Source organism: Podarcis bocagei (genome assembly GCF_964188305.1).
Source record: "Podarcis bocagei genome assembly, chromosome: 2".
Lineage (NCBI taxonomy): Eukaryota > Metazoa > Chordata > Lepidosauria > Squamata > Lacertidae > Podarcis > Podarcis bocagei.
Genome location: NC_138126.1, coordinates 6,596,116 through 6,607,945, shown reverse-complemented (window position 1 = coordinate 6,607,945; position 11,830 = coordinate 6,596,116). Strand labels below are relative to the sequence as shown.

Genomic DNA, 11,830 nt, shown 5'->3' with positions numbered 1-11,830 from the left:
AATTGACTCTTGTTAAACTTGGGAGCTACACCTCTGATTTCTCACAAACATGTTTCCCCCCACCTCCCAGCTCTGCCCCAGCCCCTTGAGTCACACAACTACTCCAAGATGTTGCAGAAGTGAACTTCCACCTTTATAATTATCAAAATCATGGTAATTTATCCTTATTCTTGCCAAAGCTCAAGAGATATTTCTAGGGATTGCACAAACATCAGGAGCAAGGTAGCACAAGGTTATTTATTGCACTGAACCGGTGGGAGTGGGAAGATTAGTGCCCAGAATAAGAGTGTGATTGAGTCAAGATAGATATGCATGTACTTTAATGGTTCTGATTGAGAAGCGCATTGGTGAAACCACAGCAGATTGGGTGGTGTAAGAACTCCTTTTCTCTTTTGCTGATTGGCTAGCTCTAGAGGAGAGAGGAGCCACTCACAAGGGAGGTCTAGGAGGCAGAGCCAAAATGAGAGTCCTGCTGCTACTTCTGCTGCTGCTGCTTCTTCTGCTGATGCCCTTTCGAGTCTGTGAGAACCCAAAGGCAAAATGCCCCTTGAATCTGATCAAGGATGAAAATAAAGCACACAATTATTACCGGCCTGGAGACTTCCTCATCAGCGGAATCATATCCCCAAGAAATTATCATAGGCAACTTCCATATGTCTTTTCCGACACCCCGCTAACCAGACTTGAGGGGTAAGTAAGTATTTGCTGGTGGATCTCATGTTTCTGCGTCTCCACACCATTGCTTCCTATTTACTAGGGAAATAGCCCCTATTTCAGGGCTGAAGAGCCTGTGGCCTTCCAAAAATTATACTGCGAAGTTTCCCTTCTGTCTTCAGGAAAAGTGCTGAATATAAAAGTAACATGTGCAAGAGTTACACAGTAATACGTTCATAAGGGTAAGGATCAGTACAGAAGGAGGTCTGACGAAGCAAATCAGGACTAATAAAGGAGTCAGACAAGGTTGTCTGCTAGAATCACCCCTATTCAACCTCTATATTAATAGTATTGTAACAAACTTGAACAAACGATACGAATTTTGCCAATCAGAGCAACTCAGAATTAATTACGCAAAATCAAAGGTGACCATTTTTGGCAAATGTACCCCCAAGTTTAATAGGAATATAGGTGGAAACAAAATAGATCAAGTTCCCTCAGGTACCCAGACAGCGTTGGTAGGTGTAAGAACTTGGGTGACAGTTACAAATATTTCCTCCTGATATTTAGGTGAAAATTAGATTCTTTGTCATTCTTTTCCCCTTCCGCCTTCTGGAGCTTACTCCTGGAAGATGTTGGCATAATTGGTGTCAAAGTATAATGAGATTGAGAAGAGAGCAGTTTCCTCAGGGATAAAAAAATGAATGACAAGGCAACTCTCCTTCTGTGGGTCTCTGCTTTATAGCTGAAAGCAATGTTAGTCGTGTTAGTGTCATTTAAATATGGGTGTTAATTGCATTAATCGTGCTTGGGCCTGTCTCTTGCCTATCCTCTGATTTCTGTTCAGGGTTAGAAGGCCAGCTGAGGTGGACCTCCTGAAAACAGGTCAAGGCTATAGACATCTGTCATGACTCGTTATGAAAGGGTCCGTCCCCCCCCAGTTTTTTCTCGCTGAAGGAGAAAACTCTCTCTCTCTCTCTCTCTCTCTCTCTCTCTCTCTCTCTCTCTCTCTCTCTGTGTGTGTGTGTGTGTTGGCTAATTTATAGTCTTCTGCATCCATTAGCCTTTCAGCCTTCAGACTGAGTCAAGCTGCCAGTTTGACTACAACAACCTCATTGATTGCAGACTCTGATACAGACTGAGACAAGTTTTAATCTACTTTACTTAGTTAGTTTATAGTGTGTAGCTCATGATACGCCAGTAGCTTCTAACTGTATGCATATACTGTTAATAGTTGTCTTCTTAGAATCATAGAAACATCGGATTGTAGAGTTAGAAGGGACCCCAAGCGTCATCTGGTCCAATCCCCTGCAATGCAGGAATTATCACCTGAGGCAATAAAAAAAACCATGTAAATAGAACTGTATGGGAAAGGAATTTTCTTCATTGTCAACCCAGAAATGGCCGGGAATGGTAAAGAGTAATGATTGTTGAAGTTCTGCTGCAGGAATCTGCTGGTTACACAGCTACTAGAAATGTGCTCTTAAAGCATTATCAAATCTAAAAGAACCCCCCCCCCATTGGAATGACACAACCCCCCCAATCCCCGATACAAAGTAATGTATGCAGTCAAGTGCAATGCATCTTGGGGCTCAATTTGGCTCTGGGCATGGACCCATATTCCTAAGGATCCTTCCTCACTGCTGTGTCTGCCCCGTAATCTCATGGACCCAAGACAGTCTCAGAGAACGGGAACAAGAAGTGCATCTTGACGGCTTGCTTCAGAAAAGAGCTGCCCTGCCCATCACTGGTGGGGCTAAAAGTGACTTTTGTTGACAGCGCAATCCATGCCTGCTGAAAAGAAAATGCTAAGGATGCAGTAGATAAGCAGGGTGGGGATTGCAGCCTTATATCCCCTATTCCACAGACAAGAGTTCTCTGTTTCTGGAAAGGGGTATTTCCCTACTCCCTTTGAAGCAGGCCAAGACTACTGCAGCAATCACAGCCTTTGGGTGTGTGTGTGTGTTGTGTTTAGTTATTTGAAGGCTGTGTGCTTCTATTCTGCAATGAAGTGTGAATTTGCCCATTTTTATTCTTAAGCAGCAAATGGGTTTTCACATTTGCAACAAGGATATGTCTCACACAAGCATACAGACCATTATTTGGGGTTCAAATAGTGTTTAGTTTTATTAAATGCTGAACAGCAGTTTGATGATTAATGATTATTATTGAATTGCAGGTTCACCCCTGTTTCCTACTGGTATGCCTTGTCCTTCTTGTTCACCATTCAAGAGATCAACCAGGATCCTAGGCTCTTACCCAACATCACCCTGGGCTACAACCTCTATGAGAACTATTTTGATGCCCGGAGGACATCTGAGGCCATGCTAGACCTGCTTGCTGGCCGGGAAGGCAATATTCCCAACTATCACTGTGGAAAACAAAGCAAACTCCTGGCTGTTCTTGAAGGAGCAAATTCTGTCATCTCGAAAGAGATTTCAGTCTTGTCAGGCATCTACAAAATCCCTCAGGTATTTGCAGGGGTGGGGTGCTGGAATGGAGGGATAGTGGAGAAGTTCAGCAATATAACAGGAGCAAGAAAATCCTGAGCCGTGGCTCCATGGGTTTTTCTTCAAAGCTTGATTGATTGATTGATTGATTGATTGATTTAATAAAACCAAGCCCCCACCACCTCACACACTCCCAATGCTTCAGAATAAAACTCTCAGCTTCAGCCAGCACACATTTTGTTAGATATTGATCATTCCAGGTTAGTATCTGGTCTTTTCTTCTGAAAGCAAAGTAAAACACCCAACTCTTCCATTCCCCACTAGATCAGTTATGGCTTTATTGCTCAGGCACTTGAAGAAGTTCATTTCCCTTTTGTCTACCGGATCGTCCCCAAAGAAGAAACTCAGTACCATGGGATTGTTGAGTTGCTCCTGCGTTTTGGATGGACGTGGGTTGGCCTCATTGCTCCAGACAATGACAATGGAGAAAGGTTCACAAGTGCCTTGAGGTCTTTAATGATCAAGAAAGGAATTTGCATTGCATTATCAAAAAGATTTCCAGAAAAGAATGGTCATCAAATGCTTGGTCTAATTGAACCATTCATTACCTGGACACAAGTCAGTGTCATTGTTTACCACGAAATAAATCGAATGGGATGGATTCCAATCATGACACTACAAGGGACATTTGGGAAAGAAATTGGGGCAAAAATCTGGATTGCGGCAGCTTTTCAGGACACCAATACCTATATGTCCTCTCCTCCTGTTCTGTTCCAGTACATCCATGGTTCATTATCCTTTGTAATGAAGGCTCAAAGAAGGATCAGCTGTGGCTACAATAGTCCATACTCATCTGCTATACAACAATTTTGGAACACAGCATTTCATTGTTCATATTCAAAGCATGTGTTGGCTGCAAAAGGTGAGACAAGATGCACAGAGGAGGAGAAACTGGAGATACTGCCTAAAGAAGAGATGGAGACAGCCCTGTCTCAAGATAGCTACAACACTTACTTCAATGTCCAAGTTGTTGCACATGCCTTAAATGCTGCCTATTCATCTAAATCAAAGTGGATGGTGATGGGAGGTGGAAGAGACAGGTTGGAACATCAAAGGCTGCAGCCATGGCAGGTAATTCTTTCCCCATTTTTTCACACCGAACTTCATTGTCTCAGCCAGGTTTTTGTTTTTTTACAAAATGTGTGATGTTCTGTTGTGTTTTTGTATATTGGAAGTTGTGGCAACCCAGTCTGATGGGCAAGGTACAATGAAATGAAATGAAATGAAATAATGAAATACTACTAATAACTACAATAATAAATTCCACCTGCACAAGTTCCCCATCTCAACATACATAGAAAACAAAAGCCAAATGAATGGAAAGCATTGTTTCTGCTTACTTACACCCTTTATCAGTAGGAGTTCCTGGTTGACTTCTATTATGCAAGCCTGGACAGTGTGTTGGGAGGTCCTAGGACGCCTAGAGCACAAGAAAACCCCCCTCAGCCTCATTGGTATGGTCCAAAGGAAAGGAAAACAATATGTTGGGCACTAGGATGGATGCAGGAGTTGGCGGAAGGAGGAACACAAGATGCCCCCTAACCTGCTTTGGGACTCCAGATTTGTGTAGGGTTTACTCCTTAGCCTTTCCTTCTCCTGAAGATGCCTTACAGGGCAGCAGTTATGGGTTGTTCCTCGGGGTTTACTCCTGAAACATTTCTCACCAATGTGCATGGCTGCAAGGCTGCATCCAAGCTTCCCTTCTCCTAGAAGGGCTGGCTTCAGGGGCGTCTTGCCCATAGAGGAAAGTGGTGTGGGGCACCAGGGCGTCAAGGAAGAGGTGGAGGTTCTTTGGGCCTCCCGGCATCACCTTGCTCCCCTCACCTGTCTCGCTGAAGCAGCGCCGCGCCCAAAGCCTCCATCTCTTCCCCGCCGGAGGAGCCCCCTCCAGCCGCTGCCCCCTTCCCCCCAGCCCCACAAAGCTACTGGCAGCGCCGTAAAAAGGTCAGCAACTCTGGGATATGGGGTGATGGGGGCGCCAGAGGGATCTTTGCACCACGGCGCCAGATATACTTAAGACGGCCCTGGCTAGTTTCTCAGCTTGCAAAAACCCCATCCAGCTTTCATTTCCCTCTATAGCACAGGCAGTAACCACCTTCTTGACCATAGGACCCCCTCTTGGTCTCACCTGCTCAATCCTCCAGAGCCTGGTTTTTTGTATGCAGAGGAAGTCCCTAACTCACCAAGAGCTTGAGACCCATCAGCCCCCCTCACCTGGTTTAGTCAAAGCCATGTCTCAGAGTGTGGCTTCTGTCACATGGTGACAGCTTCTAGGAGCCACGAGGGAGAGCTGAGGATCAAAGGTGGACAAAATACCTTCCCTAACACCCCATACATCCCTGTGCATTCTACCCTTATACAATTTGTGTACATACTGTCCCTAACATTGACTGTCTCTTAAATGCAGCATTCCAACTTTATGACATCCCCCAAAAGCAACTGGGAAAACCCCCAAAACCAACTGGAATCAAATTGAGTAGTGAGACAAAATGTCTGTCCGTTACTGAAGCAAATCCAATTTTGTGAGGCTTCTGGCAGAGGTCAATGTTTTGTCAGAAGACCCCCACACTTTCTGGTGGTTCCTCCTTGGAGAGATCCAGCCTTCTCAGCTGGAGTTGGACCCTTCTCACCTCTTCCTCTGTCCCTGCTGAGTCTTGAAGATGCCCATCAACAGTTAGCAGCACCTAGAAAGCAGACTGCACAGCCACAAGGTCTCCTGGCCATAGGATTCTACACTTGGTTGAGATGGGCTCTCTTTTCATTTTTATCTCAGCATTTATATACTGCCATTTCTCAAAAGCTGCCAGGCCAGCTTACAATACAGTAAAACAAAACAAAACAGTTTTTAAAAATGACACAAAAGAACTGAATATAGTATAAAACACCATACAGAATACAGGCAGGATATCTGATGTTTCCCTGTCACTGCAGCTTCACCCTTTCTTAAGAGAAATCCAGTTTTCAAATGGCTCCATCGATGGACTGCATTTGGATGAAAATGGGAAGCTGCCAGCTGAGTTTGATATTGAGAACTGGGTGATGTTTCCCAATAAGTCTCGTGTCAGAGTGAAAATAGGGAATATACAGAGAAAGGCATCTGCTGATATCAACTTCACCATTAGCCCAGAAGCCATTGTGTGGCCAAAACGGTTTAACCAGGTAAGGGACACTTGATTCCATGATTGGGCAAAAAACAAAAACAAATCAGGAAGCATTTTTAAAAAAATAATAAAATTAAAAAATTATCCAGTAGCACCTTAGAGACCAATTAAGTTTGCTCTGGGTATAAGCTTTTGTGTGCATGCACACTTCAGCTTATACCCAGAACAAACTTAGTTTGTCTCTAAGGTGCTACTGGACATTTTTTTGATTTTATTTATTTATTTCGAGTGCGTCAGACCAACACAGCTACCTACCTGAATCTAGAATCATTTTTTTTAAGCTAGCATCTTCAGTAGCTGGTATGTTTTATTGCCTGTTTAATTGCTTTTGTTTTGTTGTTGATGCTGTTCAGAGATTGTTCCTGTATCTTTTGCCTTAAATATACTTATCTGGGATATGAATGTTGAAGGAAACACACCAAAGAGATTTCCCTGCCATGTTGATCTGCAACAGAAGCGCTCTTGTGAACAAAGGATTCAGAGCCAGTGGAACCAGAGATCCAGATGGTTTGTTTCTAACTCTATGAATAACCTCTATAGACCCCAAAACTCCTAACAATTCCCCCTTGATGTTCCTTTTTCTCTTTATGGCTAGACTGTGCCTTTCTCCAGGTGTACCAAAATCTGTCTACCTGGATACACCAAAGTGGTTCAAGAAGGAAAGCCGATTTGCTGCTATTCTTGTGCTCCATGTGCAGAAGGGACAATCTCTACTTGTGAAGGTGGGTGACTCCAAGTTAGAAGGAGAATAGGAATAGGAATCTCTGGCCAAAAAGTGGAGAGCGAAGTGGAGAACTTTGGATGCACTGCCCACAATGCATTTATTTGGGATATTAAACGGTGCACTCAGTGAGTAAAAAATGAGGTTTTTTAAAAATATATATATTAAAAATACAATAGTAAATGTTCACTTAGTGAAAGCACAATACAAAATAAAATAAATCATATTAAAATTATTACATGGAAGAAATACAAGAAATACAAAAATGTTTGTGCTACCTATTTAAAGACATATGTACAAACTTAATAGTGAGCAATTATCCTTCTAACAAATTTTCTCTAATGCAGCTAACTGAAATGTTGCTGAAGATGTTGGATAAATATTACTTATATAAAAGTAAATAACTGCAAATAGGTCAGAAGTGTAAAAGGGGGGGAAACCCCAAATGATATGGGCCCCAGAAGACAAAATATGAACGGTAAAAGCTCAAGGTAAAGAGGCATGTCTTTGGTATGTGGTGAAAGCTGTACAATGTCGACACCAGACACATGTCTATGGAGGTGAGAGTTTCTAAGCTATTCCTATATCCCAAGGTTGTTTGGGTGATAAAAAGCAAGGAAACCCTCTCTCTCCTTGAAGGAAAGTCAGGATGCTATGGTAAACATTGAAAAAGGAAATAAACAAACTTTTGCCTCTCCCTCCCTACAATGCCTCCTTCCCTGATCACCCTTGCATCAGAATTATTCTTCCTGGTATTATAGAATACAGATGGTAATTCATATGGATGATGTTTGGACACTCTTTTCTCCTTCTCCTTAGATGCAGATCATTGCATCAAATGTCCAGAAGATCAACATCCAAATAAAGACCGAGATCAATGTATCCACAAGATTATCACCTTCCTGGCTTATGAAGACTACTTGGGAATCGTTTTAGCTTTCCTTTCCCTATTCCTGTCTTTAACAACAGGCTTTGCCTTAGGAATCTTCATTAAATACAAGGAAACACCCATAGTCAAAGCCAACAACAGGGACCTCTCTTACATCCTCCTCATTTCTCTTCTGCTTTCCTTTTTGTCTTCCTTGCTGTTCATTGGGGAGCCAAAGAAAGCGACTTGCCTTCTCCGGCAAACAGCTTTCAGCATCATCTTCTCCACTGCAGTTTCTTCTGTGTTGGCAAAAACCATCGCTGTGGTGCTGGCCTTTCTTGCTACTAAGCCAGGAAACAGAGTCAGGAGATGGCTGGGGAAAAGTCTGATGAACTCCATTGTCATTTCCTGTTCCAGTGTCCAAGTGGTTATCTGCACCATCTGGCTAGGGATCTCTTCTCCATTCCCAGAGTCTGACATGCACTCCCAGGCTGGACAGATCATTGTGCAATGTAATGAAGGGTCTGTTGCTATGTTTTATGGTGCCCTTGGCTACATGGGCTTCCTGGCTGCCATCTGCTTCGTGGTGGCTTTCTTAGCCAGGAAGCTGCCTGGGGCCTTCAATGAGGCCAAGCTGATCACCTTCAGCATGCTGGTCTTCTGCAGTGTTTGGGTGTCCTTTGTGCCCACCTACCTGAGCAGCAAGGGGAAATACATGGTAGCCGTGCAGGTCTTCTCTACTTTAGCATACAGTGCTGGGCTTCTCGGTTGTATCTTTCTCCCTAAGTGCTACATTATTGTACTAAGGCCTGATCTGAATACAAAGGAGCACCTAACAACTCAAATTAAAGATGCCATATGATTCTCAGCTACACAGCTGCAAATAAAACATTTTATTTATTTATTTTTGAATTTTATTTATTTATTAAAGTTCTTATGTTTCATCGGTAAACATAATCATATTACATCACAATTATTATACTATTGTACTATAATTTGCAACATGTATACAAAGTTTATATACTAAAAGTTTATATACTAGAAGAAGAAGGAAAAACAACATTTTTTTCCAAAATCATATATGTACCAACACATTGGACTTCCTGTCTATCCTGTTGTATATTCTTTTTTTTTACAAATGATTGTACTCTTTTATTGTATATTTCTTTACATTTTATCTAATACATTCCTATTTTATCTAATACATTCCAATATTGGTCTTATTTCTCAACGTCTCCAACGTCAATTGAACGCTAGCATAGATAGTGACCCTTTACTGTATTTTTGAACATATATCTTATATCTATCCCAGTTTTGCATAAATTTTTGTTTTGAGTTGCCTCTCAGGCTATTTGTCAACTGCGCCATTTCAGCAAATTCTTGTACCTTGTTACGCCAATCCGTGCTACATTATTGTACTGAGGCCTGATCTGAATACAAAGGAGCACCTAACCACAAAAATTAAATATGTCATGTGATTCCCTAAAGACTCAGCTAAATAGCTGCAAATAAAACATTTTAAATGTGTTTTGAAGTTCAATTTACAAATGTGACAGCAGATGACAACAGCGAGCTATGCAAAATTCAATGTATTTTTCAAAAAGTTTTTTCGCTTCCTTTCCCATAAATAAGAATGATGAAAATGTACAGTGGTGCCCCACAAGACGAATGCCTCACAAGACGAAAAACCCGCTAAACGAAAGGGTTTTCCGTTTTTTGATGCGCTTCGCAAGACGAATTTCCCTACGGGCTTGCTTCGCAATACTAAAATGTCTTGCGAGTCTTGCAAATTTTTTCGCTTTCTTCCCCCTTTTTCTAAGCCGCTAATAGCCTTTTAGCCGCTAAGCCGCTAAGCCTTTAATAGCCGCTAAACTGCTAAACCGCTAATAGCGCTAATCCGCTAAGCCGCTAATAGGGTTGCTTCGCAAGCCGAAAAAACCGCTAGACGAAGAGACTCGCGGAATGGATTATTTTCGTCTTGCGAGGCACCACTGTATTTGTAATGTTGGGGCTCCGCTAGGGGCGCCTTGGAAGATGGCCGACAATACCATCTCTCCAGCTCACACAAGATACTTAAGGGGCTGAGATAGGAGTAAATCAGCCTCCCATTTTTCTTCCCGGTGTAAGGGAAGATGCAGCCTCATCCGCAGTTGCCCATAAATCATCCCCAAGTTCGAAAGAAGGAGGGGGTGAGGGCACTGGACAGAAAGCCCTCGAGCGAGCTCAGATCTCTCAGACGCTGTCTCTGAGAGCGACCCTGGTTGCATTTCTTAAGATAAAAAAATTGATATAAGTTATTGCACATGCTTCGAGCGAAGAAAAGGGTACGTTAGCTGCTAATTAAGCCTGCTACTGAGAAGTTAAAAGTGATGGATTGGACTGGAAAGAAGATAACATCAAAGAATAACCGGTATGCCGGTATGTTGAAATGGAATGGAAAGACTTTTTCTTTTCTTATTACGATATTATCTAACAACCCACCCACCCCCCGAAGAACCGTCAATACGACCTATAGCAAGTGAGATTGGAAAATAAACTGTGTGGAAATAAAAATATCAACTAAACCTTTTGTTTTTTGAAATATCTGGAATGAAAATAAAAGGCTCTCTTGTGACGCAGTTTTTAATCGGGATCCGCCATTATGAGACAGACTATGTTGCGAGATTAATGTTCATAGGGGGAGGCGAGCCATTACTCTGTTATCATGTTTGTATTCTAAGTTTGACTTGGCAAATCTTCTCTGGAAAGGCTAATTTATGGAGCAACTTGTCTGGGAAAATTAATGAGCAAACGCCTAGATTTTATTTCATTGGAACTGAGAAAGATGGTGTCTGCCGCTCGAGGAGGACTTTTGGATCAGCGTGTGATTTATTGCAAACAAAAGATTTACCAGCTTTAAAAAAAAGGGAGAGCCTTACAAAGTGCACACAGAAACATATTATTGCTTACTTTAACTTGCCTGTGGAAACAACTCAGAGGTTATTAAGAAGAAAAAGGATAAAAACAAGAAGATTGAAAGATGGGACTGGTGAACACTAAAAGCAGCAGAAATATGAGATGACTAGACCCTACTGAACTCGAAGCATGGGAACCCCCAACAAAAATTTATAATTCGGCAAAATATTTGGACTTTATGATATGCATTGGTATAATTTGGAATAATTAATGTGATATGATTGGTTTGTTAAATGGAAAACTTCATAAAAATTATTATAAAAAAGAAAAGAAAATATATTTGTAACGTTGGGGTGTGTGCAGTGTGCAGTCAGCTCGCGTAACTGAAGCCACAGCATTGTAGAAGAAAATATGTCAGACAGTTAACTAAGGTCAGCAATAGTATATTGTACTGGCACGTAGTAGAACAACGATGTACAACACAGTTCTTTTAGCATCCCTAGAGCCCAAGGAAGGTCGGTGGCCGAGCACCCACAAATTTTGGTGCCAGGGCCCTGCATGCTGCGTGGCACCCATGGCACCGGGCACCTCCTATTGTGCGGGCAAAATGGCACTACTGTTCATGTGAGCCATGGTTGTAAACTTACAGATAATGTTAAAAGATCCAGTCAAACTTCTTCATTTAGTCAAATGGCTGCCATTCCAACTTACTTCTAAGCTGGTTCTGCTGCCTAATATTGATCTCAGAGAACACAGCACCTCTACTAACAACCACCATCACTAGCCTAACCCTGTTTTGTCTATAGTGGCCCATTTCAAGTAAGACCTGCTCACCTCTCACTCATGAACAGGGAGGGTGGTGTTGCAGAGGCTCCCCCTAACACTTCCTCCTTCTTAGTTGGAGTGCTAATTTGGCATCTACCAAGCTCCACTAAGCTCCTGGTTGAAGGATCTTTGTGTATTGCTGGAGCCTGAATGAAGTGTCTGGGTGGCTGATGCTACTCTTTGATTTATATGCAGA

At 42.3% G+C, this 11,830-nt stretch overlaps 1 protein-coding gene across 1 annotated transcript; it reads left to right on the top strand.

The window, feature by feature from the left end:
- Positions 1-460: 460 nt before the first annotated feature.
- On the top strand, positions 461-8,776 carry LOC308579737 (vomeronasal type-2 receptor 26-like; the record flags this gene model as incomplete). Its single annotated transcript, XM_081180670.1, has 6 exons — positions 461-690; positions 2,834-3,125; positions 3,429-4,235; positions 6,096-6,323; positions 6,921-7,047; positions 7,866-8,776. The coding sequence occupies 6 exons, from the start codon at positions 461-463 to the stop codon at positions 8,774-8,776; spliced, it is 2,595 nt and encodes an 864-aa protein (XP_081036796.1).
- Between the last annotated feature and the right edge of the window lie 3,054 nt (positions 8,777-11,830).